Source organism: Chlamydotis macqueenii, chromosome 15 (assembly GCF_036417535.1).
Source record: "Chlamydotis macqueenii isolate bChlMac1 chromosome 15, bChlMac1.mat, whole genome shotgun sequence".
In the NCBI taxonomy this organism is placed as follows: Eukaryota; Metazoa; Chordata; class Aves; order Otidiformes; family Otididae; genus Chlamydotis; species Chlamydotis macqueenii.
The window spans coordinates 8,240,226-8,254,014 of record NC_141570.1 but is presented as its reverse complement, the minus strand read 5'-3'; the positions used below and the strand labels follow the sequence as shown (position 1 = coordinate 8,254,014).

The window sequence follows — 13,789 nt, the reverse complement described above, 5'->3', positions numbered from 1 at the left end:
ATCCCATTGCGTTATTGCAATGTGTATCCTTGTCCTTCACAAACTAGACCGAAAGCAACACATTCATTTCATACAGGACAACTGTGAGACTGTCAGTCTTTTCTGACAAGAACCACTGACACCCTGGTGAAAAGCTCTGGGTGTCCCATTACTGCCCTTCCAGCTAATTTGTCTTCCAGTGATCTTTATGCCACATAGCACAGGGCAGCAGGGATAGCAAAAGCTGCTAAAACATGTATTTCCATAGAAACTGTGTCCTAGCTGTTGGTGAAAAATTGATGATGTACTTCTCTGAGTACAAAAACTAAAGCTTTAATCCGTCTAAATGAAGTGGCATAGTCTTGAACCCCATTTCCCAAATGTGTTACTTTCCCTCTATTTCAGAAGGGCACAAGGATGTTTTCTCCCTTTTTGCAGAGGTGGGCAGCTGGGGAGGGGAGCACGTCTTCACCTCCCCGCCTGACACCGGGCAAGCGAGAGGGCCAGGTTCTCCCACCCTTTGAGTTCAGAGACCTGCAAACGGAGGGTCCCAGACCTGGCCTGCGGTGATCGTGCAGGCAACTTAACGAGCTAGTCAAAGCTTAGGGTTTGTTTGGAGCTGCTTTACTATTCCCTCTTTCACTCCCTCTATTTCTTCTCTGTTTTATCTGAGTTTACAAGGATTTGTTTGTTTGCTTTAACAAAACTGCATTTAAGTCATGTTTAGGTGAAATGTGGCTTAGTAAATAAACGATGCTACTAGAAAGAAAATTACAAGAGCTGCTTGGTAAAAGGGAAATAAATGTGGCTGTACGTACACACTTGGCAGACTTGTATTTACATAAAATATATTTCTATCCTGGAAAAAGATCTAAATTAAAAACTTGGGAGCAAGCACTTTTAGATCATTCTGATCTCTATCTGTACTCCATAGCTTAGGCTGTCTCTGATTTAAAGCTACGAAAGTTTGGGGTGAATATTGCCTTTTGACTCTGTCCTTTTTATTTTCCTTTTCAATCCAAATATCTTCTGATTCTAATAAACACCAGAAGAAATGTCCAGACTTTTGAAGATATGTTTCTTATTGATATCAATGAATCATGCTGAGATTGCACACAGTCAGAACTCTGAAGGTAAGACCAGAACTCCTGTATGAGGGATGTATTTTGTGTGGATGGAAAAAGCTATATATGGTAAAATAGATGCATTGCTGTTTAGCAACTAGGACCATATTCTCTGCTCTCTTGCCTTCTTGGAGCTAGGCCAGCAAATAATTTATCCAAGATTGCTTATTATTTAATAGCCTTTTATTTTAAGTATTTCCCTGTAAATACATTTAAGCAAAACTGCATTAAATGCTTATAAATAAATTATATGTCTATATGTAGTTTTGATCACCACATACAATGCATGTATTTTTGTTTGACACAGTTGATGATAAAACATAAAATCAACTTTTAGTAACAGGATAATCTTTTACAGATCTGCCTCCATTATTACAGAAAGCTGTGGTTAGTATTTTTATTTGATCTCTCTACTAAAATTTTATATTATAATCTAAAAATAATAATTTATTACATATATGTATCATTTCTTCCTTAGGAGGAACTAATAACTGGGAAATATCTGAATGGTAATGTACAAAATTGTTCCCACTTAATGGTTCTAAAAGGAATTAAAACACAATATCTTACCATAACTTTTTATCTTCCATTTTTCATGTGCAGCCCTCCTTGATATACTTCATTTTCAAAGGTAATGCAGTACTCTGACCATCTTGATTTTTTTGTATTATTTTACACTTCAGATATGATCTGTTTCATTTCCACAAAAACTGGAACTTTACGGATAGAACAAAATTGGAACATATGATTACTCTGATTTAGATCTCCTATGAGGAGTACTTCCTCTTAACAGGGAAAAAGCTGATTTTCATGGTAAAGCAAAAAAATGCATAGAATGAGGCTAAGAATAAATACCTTCTACAGTTTTCAAAAGCCTTGATAATTAACTTTGTTCATATGTTTCAGAATGGCTTCCTAAGGAAATCAGGTGCAGTTCCAGCTTTCTGTCCATGTTCCTCTTTTGGTCCTGCTCCATCCCCCATCCATCCCACTTCTTCCAGATCCTAGCAACTTTTGAATTATTTGCTAATTTTGTCTAAATTTGAGAGAGCAGGATAAGCCTCAAAGGCAATTCCACTCCTACATATTTTGAGAAAATCAATGGCTGTGTAAAGAAGACACACTGAAATTAATGACTCTGCTGAGGGAAAGGCAGCAGACATGAGTCACTCTACTTTTTTTCTACAAACAGATCAGAACTGGCATAATGAGGTGCAGGAAGCACACCTATAGCTCCGGACTACCCACAGCACAGCTTGGCTCACGCCTAGAGATGGTACTAATGGCAACACGTTCAAGAACTGAGATTATTGTGGCTGATTTGTTCTGTTCCTCTTTGAACCATGTGTCTTCATTGCATTAAATAGGTCGGCTATTAGTCCAGTTAGACCAGAAAGCTGAATACTCATGTCATTGTGCTGTTAGTGTTTGCTCTTCTTAATCTTGTTTTGTCTTGTAATCTGGTATTTTCTGTGTAACATTATTTTACTGGCATTTTTGGTCCTGTTTTCTGTTACAGTTCTAACGTCTGGACAGCAGATATGCTTACAAAAGTCATGGCATATTTTCATGCCCAGGAAGTTATGTTTACTCTTAGCAGCCTACAGGTTTGTGCCATTTAAAATGCATGAAAATTTTTATTTAAAAAGCAGCCTATCTCTGTAGCCAAAACTAGGTTGTCAGTAATAGAGATAACTAACAGATCTACAGTGTAGCAGATAAGTAGGAAATAGGGATGGGTTTTTTGGTTGTCTTTTTTCCCTAAGATTTCAGGAATATGCAAGGCAGAAATAATACTAAAGAAGATCTTTTAGCTGTTCCTCTGATGGAAAGCAGAAATTGGGAGTTTTCAGGCTCAGCGATTGTTTCTGCGTTGAGTGTAGACACATACCATTTTTCTGCAAAATGGCAGGTTTCTTCCAGATTTCGACTATGGGTGGTGTTTGCACTGCTGCTGTTGGAAGGAGAGGCTCCAGAGCATCCTACAAAACACATCCACCTTTTAAAGATCTTCTGAACTCTGTTTTTGTAAATAATCAGTGTGGAAGTGAAAAAGTCATTGGTCTTTATCCCTAGTCATTATGATTAGTTATGGGCTGGTTTAAGTGGAGCTGTAGCCTGCTAATCAAAACCTGAACCCCTCCCTACATGCGCACACAGACACTGAAAAAAGAAAGTGTCAAATGTGCGATCTCTGAGCCTCAGGCATTCCCAAAAGCCCACAGCCATGTAGCTCCACAGCACTTGAACCTTTTCCCAAGCTCCGTTTCACTGTCACAGCTCATCCAAACCTACATGTCAGTAACACTGCCTCTTCCCATTTGTTTAGATTTATTAACAGGCTGGACCCCCTGGACAACAAGGACCTAAGGATGTTAATATTTGTTTGTGGCAATGCGAGCTAAGCAAAGACATCAAAGAACAGTTTCAACGCAAATTCCAAACCAATTCTGAAATAGTTCTGTTAGGAATTAGAAGGGATTTTACTCCAGTCTGGTGCTAATGAGCCTTACAGTGCTTTCTGTTCCAATGTTATAATTCCCCTTAGATTTTTAAAACAGGCATGAGATTGTTAACTGGTAATGCAGTTTGACGTGAGAGAGAATATTTTTGCCTTACAACCTGGTACAAGCTTTTCCTCCCATGTAATTGCACATTTCCTTCCTTTTTTTTTTTAAGTAATAATATCATGCACACGGTACTTGATATTTTTGAGCTCTTTAAAAGTTTCATTTTCACAGCTCTGCTGTGTGAAGCAGAAAAGCATTATTACTCTTGTTTTATGAAGTGAGAAATGGAGGCATTTTTGTTAAATGGCATACCGGAGAGAACTCACTCATGAAGCCAAGAATAGGATTTAAAAGTTACTGTCTTTCAGAATTACATTTAGATTATTTTTGGTTACAGTTTGTGTTGAGTATAGTTATTCTAGTCATTGATAACACAAACAATACAGGAGCTATGCACTTAAGCAGAGATTTTCAGAGAGTAGAAACATGCCCTTAGTACCATAGTACGAGTTTTATGTATATTACCTGTATTTTTCTATGCTTCAGATGTCCATCAAAAGTTACCTGAAGAACCTTTTATACCAGCCTAGGCAACTACTATCTGAATTTCAACAGCTTGATCAGCAGCAGTTCCAAACTGCAATGAAGCACCTCTTCAACAGCAGAAAGCACCATCTTGTAAGTCACTTTGCACTTGTGGAAAATAAAAGCTGCTGTCAGTTGTTCAGACAAATGGGAAAGGGCCAGACTGAGGGGTCTCGCAGTGCATGCCATGCAGTTACTTAGCTGGCTTGGATTAGATTCCAGGAGCCCCTCTCCTTAGGTTGGATTTATTTCATTTAACTCTTGTCTAAAAGTTTGGTGCTAAGTCCAAGTCAGTTGTCTGGATTTTCTCTGTTATCACTGGAGAGAAATGCATTTCCAGAGAATTATTTACCTTCCTACGCAAGTATCTAAGGTAAGTAGGACCAGTTCTTGGGGAGTATCTGCTCCTAGTGGCTAGGAGAGCCAAGATGACTAAAGAAGGTGAAATTAGTTATCTTGTTAATGAGTTATGGGAGGGTGCAAGCAAATTGTTAGGCAGTTTGGAAGGGAGGCAGCATAACGTCATTTGCCCCTGTGTGACTCATCTTAGAAGTCTCACTGAAAGTCAGTGAGTGCCACCCAGGGAGGATCGCCCCTGCAGAGGGGTTCTCCACTGCAGGGGTGGGATCATACCCTGATGTAGGAGAAGACCTGGCATCCTCCCTAACGGGAGGAAGGACCTTCAGCGTGAGTATCTAGGAGAAGGGAGAGCGTTTCCCCAGATGCATGAGGTGACTGCCCAGAGCAAACACTGTATAATCCACTCTTCAAACAATGGTGGTGCAGCTCCTGCTGCCAGACACACAGGATAGGTGTGCAGCGTGCACTGGGAGCCAGAGCAGTAGAGCATAAGCCCTTTCAATAAACTGTAATTTTAGTCTTCTCAAACAGCATACATACATTCATACATACATACGTTCTTCCAGGACTGGTTATATTGCATGAACAAATCACCAGGCCCGGAACTATAATCTCTGAACAGGCTGTCCTAGACATCTTGACTTGTGAGACAGAGCATCCTAATAATCCATCCTGAACCAGGGTGACTTTAGTCCCTGGGCTTGGTTTTTTGATGTTGCCCCATCTTCTGGACAGGACGTTTGTAGTAACGGCTGCAAGAAGTGTACTGCATGGGAAAAGGTCTATTCTAGAGATATCTATTTATTAAATGATGTGTGAAATAATACCCATTCAATTTCTATATTCTTTCATTTTCCAAGTAACTAATTCTTTCATGAGACGTGAGAGCACACACTATAACTTCAACCATTTGGGTTATTTTTCTGTTCTGGTCTCTGGCCAATACCAGAAAGGAATTATGTGAAGTAATGCAAGCAGACAATATTTTGTAGCTATTTTTCAGGAGAACAACATATTTTTTGTAGAGTGCTTTCTGTCAGGCCTCAAAATGAACAGTATATTGAATGAATCATAAATACGTTCTTTTAACCCTTTGTTGCTTGCAGGAAATGGGAAATATTATTCTTGATTGGGACAAGACTAGAGAGAGAATTTTTCAAAGCCCAGGAGTAAACAGGACCTTGTTCCTTATAACACTGGATAAATGCTTTCTGGCTCTGAGTGCTTTGGACTGTGTGGATATCCTAAGCCAGGTTTTGCGTTCGTCAGCAGTGAACTATCTCCAACCTGATGTAACCAGGAGCCTCCCAAATGTTCTGCAGGAGGATGCTTTCAGAAACCTGTAAGCCATTTATTTTCCAGACACAATTAATACTATGTAGCATTTGCTGACTTATATATACTTTTAAAAAAGATTACTGTATGGTCTCAGTCTATTTTCCAGCTAGAGCTTTTTGCTTATGTGTTGCTGTTTCTAAAAACATTTGCCCATGTGTGTCATTTTTAAAAAGTAATGTGCCCTTGTATCACTTAGCTCAACAGTATTCAAGGACCTCTATGACAAAACCTCAGCAAATACACAAAGAGCTCTGTATGGCTGGATGAAGCAGATTCTACAAAAATCCTATAACAGGAGTGGTATGTTACGTACAAAGTATTTTCTTCTTGTTTATCATAAGAGAAAAACAATCAGCAAAAGGCCTATCCACTGTATTTAATTATTTCCCAAATTTAACACAAATCTGTTTAAGAGTAGCTGCCCTGAATACCTGTGCTCCAGAATACAGTAAACATAATGTATTTGTTGTTCGCGGCAAATAGTTCTGCAAAGATCCTTGTTCTTCGCCTCTTGTGCACAGAGCTATACAGAAAGTCTCTGTACGCAAGTCCTTTTTCTAAGACTTAAATAGGATATAACTGTCAGGTCCTCTGCACAGGCAAGTTGTTAACTACTGACCTCCTGTTCAGACTAGAAAAACAGATCTGTCTCAGAATACATTAGCGCATGCACTGTTTAAAAATACAAAAGAATTGCAGGATGTTGTGAAAGTTCTACTGCACATGACACTGACTCGCTCAGAAAAGGCACAAGATAAAAAGAAAGTTAATTAATTCTGATTTTATACATTTCACCACATCTGTTTGCCTTTTAATATGTCTTGAACAGATGTGCCACAGCTGGCACAGTGCAGGACAGGCTCCACGAGAGGGCTGTAAAGTGACAGCAACACTGATGCATCAGAGCCAGTGCATGGGTTTCACCTAACATCACAGCAGTGCTGTCGTGGGAGCATTTTAGACTTTTCGATGTGTATGTTCTTCCTCTTTCAAACAAAATCAAAGGCAAAATGCCCACTTGCTTCAGTGGAGCAAAATCTGACTCCTGTGATTTGGCATTTCAAAATATCAGAGTAACCTATTAAGTTGTAGAGAGGAAGTTTTGTGATGCTGCCAGCGCATTACTGGGGAAGCAAAGATGCAGAACTTGCCTGATGATACTCAGCAGTCCTGGGAGAATCCCACAGCATCAGACATCTTGGGTTGTGCCTGAAACATTAGTGAACCCTCAGTTTCTAAAGAATCACCCAGCTCAGGAGGGACTGAGAATTACCATGCCCTTCTTGCATCCTGGTTGCTGCTTCAAATGCAAAGCAGTGCAGACACGGTGAATCCACTCCTGGAGGCACTGAGGGGGACTGATTACCAGATACTTCTGGTGGTATGAGCTGCAGAACCCATCAGCCCTGGACAGGCACAACTGGACTGTTACCAACGTCCAGGTTGGCAAGTCTAAAGCTCACTCAAGTGTATCTGCACACCATGGCTCGCAGCGCGAAGTGTGAGACAACATAAGAGTCCTGCAATAGTCTGATTTAACCACTTAAACCTTATTTGTGGGTAGCAGTGGGACCACCTGGGAAAGGCATCAGCCCTCTGCAGAAGCAGCATCTTCTTCACTGAAGCTCAGCAGAAGATAAATTTTGAAGGAAGCCTCATATTTGTGGTGCTTGTGGGGCCACCTGTCAAGGTGACAGAGAGGTCATTGCAGTGTCTCTGTTGTGCCAGTGGACACGCAGAAGGCTTTTCCATCATACCGCATCTCCCCGTGGTGTCAGGCAGCCCCAGCAGCTGGATCACTGGGTGAACAGATGATATGTGGCTTCTATGTCTTAAGAGTCAAACCTTTCAAGAAATTTCTTTGCCATACAGACAATTCTCACATGTTTCATATTAAAAACACGGAGATATTCGGAGATGAAGCATGCTGGGAGCCCTTGCAAAACCAGGAGGCTGTACCTTTTTAATTTTGTACCTTATTTTAAAATAACAAAACAATTTTGGGGGATCATGGTTACCATGGTTGGTAACTGCAAGTCTGCTCTGCTAAAAGCCACAGTCAACATCCTTAAATTGTGATAGTTTTTGTTTAATTATTCTATCACATCTTTCAACTCTCTTAACATTCCTGGTAATGGGAGGTAATATCACTTCAAAAACATGGAGTCCTGACAGACAGGTCTGCTGGGAGCATCGTCTTGTCTCAGCTAAGGAGCTTAGATCTGTGCATTCAAAAACTCACTTGCTAAATGGTGTTCTTCAGCTTCTGATGTTTCCAAGCTATTTTTTTTTCCAGTTACTGAAAACTCTGCAAAATGCACTGATGATCTTATTTTAAGAGTTGTGCGTATGAGCACTGCTAAGGAATACGGTCAGGGGTGTCACACATTAAGCCAACCCAATTATGACACTTTGGAGAAAACACTGTCTTTGTGGCTCAGAGTACCCACCTGGATAATAAATACTTCTCAGGGGTATTTGGATCTTGGCTTCATTTTCAATTCTTGCGAGAATGTTACTAGAAGAATGACATTTTTTAACTGTTACGTAGTATTTTATATTTTTTGCCAACTTGTTTCCAAATAGGTATATGACTGCTTTTTCACTTTCTCCATTATTGCTGTTGCATATTGCTGACGTAAGTGGTATCATCAATAATAATATATAAGATGTATAAAATGTTACAAAGTATCATGCCTTCCTGGTGTTCTTAAATAATATATTTTATTAGGAAAACTGAATTTAACAAATACTACTCCATATTTAATATTATTGGTTTAATTTTTCCTGTCCAATACTTTATCCATTTTCTATTTCAACAGCATAAAACATTAATCACTTTCATATAAGAAAATTTGAGACATTTGAAACACTATTTAATTTTCATTAAAAAATGCATGGGCTCATAAAACGTGGTGCTAAAGTCTAGCTAATGGAAGGAACCCGACTCTCTCTGCTAAGGATTTTTCTGATTTGCAGGTTTTTAAAAAAAGTGTTTACCAATAACAATATACTGGGTACATTATATTTGAAAAATAATTACTTTCTTAACATTATAGTGAGTATTTATTTGTACAAAACAGAGTTCAATGAATCAACTTCTTGGGTCAGTGCAGAAAACTTACGGATTTTGGGAAGATACATGGTTCATCTCCCGATAGAAGAAATCCTGAAAATCAGTCTCAGTGAAGTAAGTTACAAAATGTGGTTGGATATATCTTTGTCAAGTGATGTCAACAGTATGAACACAAATGCAAACTTAAACATGAAAAATAAGTGTATATATTACTTAAATATAAAATGAAACCAAATCCATTGTCAACGAAATATTATTCTCTTTTTAGAATTTGAAAGTACCTAAAAATTCATGTGTAATTATTTATCTGTATCAGACTTCTGTGACTTGTACTGAAACAAAGATAGGGACCAATGATAGAAGACCCTCAAATTACTTGACAGTTTGACAGAGAATTGCTCACTCAGCTTTGCCTTCAAAAATACTGTATTACCCAAATCTGTCTTCTTCCTTTCTCTAAAACAGGAATGGAGTAAATTAATTCAGAGTGTCAAACATATTTTATCGGATGTAATTGTTTCATAATCCTGACACATGATTTTGTTTATGCTGGTTAGATAAGGCTATTCATTAGCTATGACAACGCAACAAAGCAGCTGGACACAGTGTATGATATCACACCAGAGCTCGCACAAGCTTTCCTGGAAAGAATAAACTCATCAGGATTTGATATGAGAAACACTTCAACTATCTACAGGCAAGACTGCATTTCTTTTAAGGCTGTGTACGGGGAGAATGAGTAAGTAAGGAGAAAAGAGAAGAGCAATAAGTAGCTGATCAAACTGTTGATGTGGCATAGCTTTTTCCTTCCAGCAGAAAAATCTAGGCTGAAATCCAACCCTAGTTAGCAATAGTGAAGAATTGCTACTTTATGAATTTTTGGAGGACTGCCTAATTAGCTAATGCTTTGTCTCCTGCACCATAGTGAGGAGTTCTCTGTAGTACTAGTAGGAGGATTACAGCAGCACCTGGGGGACCCGATCAAAGCTCCCTCCCATTGTACAGTACAGCAATAAAATAAATTGGGATAGCAGGACACGAGTTGCCTCAGCTATTTGAATCACAGAAGATGGAAGTGTTTTATGAAAATCATGTTACAGTTGGAATTTAAGGAGGAAATCTTAGGTCATGCCAGCCAGGACTGCAAATGTTTTTTAATTGGCATGGCTTCACCAGAGAGGTCCCAAAGTGAAGAGGTATAAAGCCCATCCTGCTGTCCTCTTTGTCTTGCAGGGCAGAGATGAGCCATGCTTAAAAGCATGGAATCATAGAATGGTTTGGGTTGGAAGGGACCTTTAAAGGCCATCCAGTCCAACCCCCCTGCAAGGAGCAGGGACATCTTGCTCAGAGCCCTGTCCAACCTGGCCTTGAATGTTTGCAGGGACGAGGTATCTGCCACCTCTCTGGGCAACCTGTGCCAGTGTTCCACTACCCTCATTGTATGTTACTGTTCTGTGTGTAAGCAGGAAACTGCATTTTCAGGGCTATCAAATTAGCATTGAACTTACTTTAACGATAATAAAAAAAAAACAAAATAAACCACTCTTACTCATAAATATGCAGTAAGCATGAGCTACGTGCAAGAAAGTGCAGTACTCCACATTTACATTTACACTGTTGTATAAATGGATGTATTTAGTCCCAAGACACCACTGTCTGAAGTTATTTGTAGTCTCCTTGGGGAGTGCCTTGGAGTTTTAAACTAATGGAGAATATGCTTTATGGCTTCAGAGCTCCTGTCATTATTGCAATGTAACTCACTGACTTCCATGAAGTATTGCTGATTGTCGGCGATGTAATTGAGAGAATTATGCCCACACTCTAAATTTCAATGTCAGAAATCTTAAAAATTATTTTACCACTCGTGAGAGGTGCCACATTCTCGCAGATGAGAGAAATGTCATGCTCCGTAATCTTTAATATATTCCATTTTTACAACACACTTATTTTATATTACTCATTTTAACCATACTGATGATTTAAATGCACTTTAACTTTTTAAAAGTAGTATTATTCATTACTGCTAATCCTCAAGGAGATGAAGAGCTCTTGGTGGCTATGCAGTAATGCATTAGAAGGTAATTATTTGTTATAAAAATGCAGTTATAGATGTTTCTTTGATTTGCATGTTAGTTTGATGATGTCCCATGAATTCAGATGGGCTGCTGAAGCAGTATTTTGTAATATTGCTAAGCGGGTTGCTGTTGAGGGACTAGAGGAACTAGAAGCCAAGCCTTTCTGTGCTGCAGAATTTTACTGAGTTTGCGATAGTGCTGCAGCATTGTCTGCTGTTGATTTAGTTCACATCTGGACATTATTGCCTAGATTCTGCCCATGCCTGCATGACTGAATTGCTAAAAAACAGAGACTGTAGCAGGAAAGCTGGGCTTTGTAGGTTCTTGTCCTGCGTAAATTATGAAAGCGAAGGCTAGTTGTTTACAGTGTCAGGGGATTGACTCAGGCCTCCTACAAATAAATTCATCACCATCACTATGAAGTTTAAAGTCCAGAGAGAGGGATGCACAGTTCAGACCTCTTTTGCAGCGCTGCAGGTAATGGCAGTAAATAAGGAGAATGTCTAAGTCAGAAGGCCACCTACAGCAGGTGCTTACCCTCAGTGGTATGACTGCTGCTCTCCACCATCTGTGGTTGTGGTTGTGCTTTACAGAGGTTAATGGGAATACTGACTTTAGTATTACAGCATGGGTACTGTGAAGGAAAATGAACTCCACGTCTGGTTCACAACACTGCCTTGCAAACTGCTGTGCTGGCACAACTAAGACAGTGAGCCTCAGCACGTTGTCTCCTAGCCAGTGTTGCACTGGACAGGTTTCCGTCCATTGGCCAGTCATATGTGTGATGTGAAGTACAGCAGGCTGTGTTTAAACCTGGAAGGACAAAGAGGCTCTGTAGTGCTCCAGCTGCTGCTCTGACATGTGAATGAGTTATGTTGCACCTGAAACCCAAGTAGGATTTAGAGCTCAAAACATCCAATCAATCCAGGTAAGAATTCAGCAAGCCACTTCTAGAGACTTATTTAACCCTCCATCCTTTTCAGGTAGGATATACCATACTATATTTCAGTTTCCTGAGAATGACATCTTTTTTTTTTGTCAGAAGTTAGCTAATGTGTTTTCTTCTCTATAGGCTAGGTTTATTGGTTTGCTTTTATGATGACATGGAACAGATGGATGCTGCCGTGGCCCGGGCTTTACTTCATCAAATGATTAAATGCAATCAATTGAAAGGTTTCCAGGCTGAGGTTCAGAAGGTGGGTACCATGCTCATTCTTCTTGCCTAACCTAATCCTGAAAACAGAGGAGGAAGGACTTTCTTCTTGAATTTGGAAAGAAAAGAGTGAAAAATGACTGGGATCTAAGAAATAAGTGGAAAAAGTTCTCAATCATATAATGCAAAGAATAATACCCTGTTTGGTTTTTTTTTTTTACAGTGCTCATTCTTTTCTCATTCTGCTTCCTCCCATTCCGTATTCCTTTGACAACTGTGATGCTATTTTTGAATTTTTATTAAGTGTGTGGTCACTAAATGGTTGCCAATGCCTATTCCAGAAACTCTAGTTAAAGTTTTGGGTGATCATGAAAATTGGTTCTTGGCAGATTTTTATTTCCCATCTGATTTTTTTGTTTACTTTAGCTCAAATCTCAACTCCTGAACATTGCCATGCAAAACCAGACACTGAATGATATCCTTGGATCTCTGTCAGATGCCGTGGTTGGGCTAACTTCAAGTCAGCTGGAATCTTTGTCACCTGAAGCGGTGCATAATGCTATTGCAACATTAAACCAAGTCTCTGGATGGGCAAAAAGCCAAGTTATTATTTTATCCAGTAAATACCTCACTTATGAAAAGGTACCTCTGATAATAGCTTTTCTACGTTCTGTTTTTAAAAATGAAATGGCTTTTTTCAACTATAACTGTAGATTTTTGAAAAGTTTAGTGCAATACTTCTTTTTAGTACTTCTAGTGGTCTGAAAATTTTGTTTAAATCAAATAAAAACATCCAAGACTGTACGTCTCAAAGTAATTCTTTAGTAACAGAGAGAGCGACTATTTGCATTTGGCAGTTGTATACAGTATTTTGTCTGTATCACTGCCCTAGGCAGAATTTGCATGATCAGAGATCCCAGACTGTATATTAAAGTATACTGTAATGGAAGGAATCAGAGTCCTCTCTGAAGTTTCAGAAAAAGGAGCCTCTGAGAAAATTGTTACATTTGTTCCCTGGCCAGCCTCATCTGAATTGAAAGAAATCTGAGGAAAGTGCCTCGCCAGGCCAGAAATGTATTCAGTATTTAACAAAAATAGTTTTTATTTATTTATTAACTTTGGCTTTTAAATATACCTGCTGTTCACAGGCCAGAAAACTTTCTGTTTGTGCTGTTATCTCTGCAGGTTTTATCATTTTATAATGTTAGTCAAATGGGCACGTTGGTAACTGGTATTGGCACCCAGTCATTCTACAGCATGAACCCAAAGGAGCTTTCTCAGATTATTCGAGGCACAACATCACAATACCTATCTGACTTATCGCCTGCACAACAGCAAGGGATCCTCAGGAAGGTGATTATAAACTCGAGCAGGTTCTTTCTGCACAAGAACACAATAACCAGATATGCAGAGGATGATTTAAAATATTGTCACCGAGATGCGTGTTTTAGCTCAATGGTTAATATTTCCAGTGCTTTTTCTTAGCAAGTATATTTTGAAGGCTGTCTCTTGCTTAGTCCTGTGGCATTTTTAATACTGACATGTTTTTCCTTTATCCTCTTAAGAGAAATATTACACAGAATAGAAAG

At 39.1% G+C, this 13,789-nt stretch overlaps 1 protein-coding gene across 1 annotated transcript in view; it reads left to right on the top strand.

Moving 5' to 3' along the window:
- Positions 1–1,033: 1,033 nt before the first annotated feature.
- Positions 1,034–13,789, top strand: part of OTOA (otoancorin) — a 36,208-nt gene continuing 23,452 nt past the window's right edge. The window contains exons 1-13 of the mRNA XM_086759854.1: positions 1,034–1,112; positions 1,462–1,490; positions 1,582–1,612; positions 1,707–1,734; positions 2,623–2,710; positions 4,160–4,291; positions 5,665–5,900; positions 6,093–6,196; positions 8,980–9,086; positions 9,530–9,669; positions 12,120–12,243; positions 12,627–12,842; positions 13,386–13,553. Of these exons, the coding sequence (XP_086615980.1) occupies positions 1,034–1,112; positions 1,462–1,490; positions 1,582–1,612; positions 1,707–1,734; positions 2,623–2,710; positions 4,160–4,291; positions 5,665–5,900; positions 6,093–6,196; positions 8,980–9,086; positions 9,530–9,669; positions 12,120–12,243; positions 12,627–12,842; positions 13,386–13,553 (1,482 nt within the window). The remainder of the gene's footprint in view (positions 1,113–1,461; positions 1,491–1,581; positions 1,613–1,706; positions 1,735–2,622; positions 2,711–4,159; positions 4,292–5,664; positions 5,901–6,092; positions 6,197–8,979; positions 9,087–9,529; positions 9,670–12,119; positions 12,244–12,626; positions 12,843–13,385; positions 13,554–13,789) is intronic.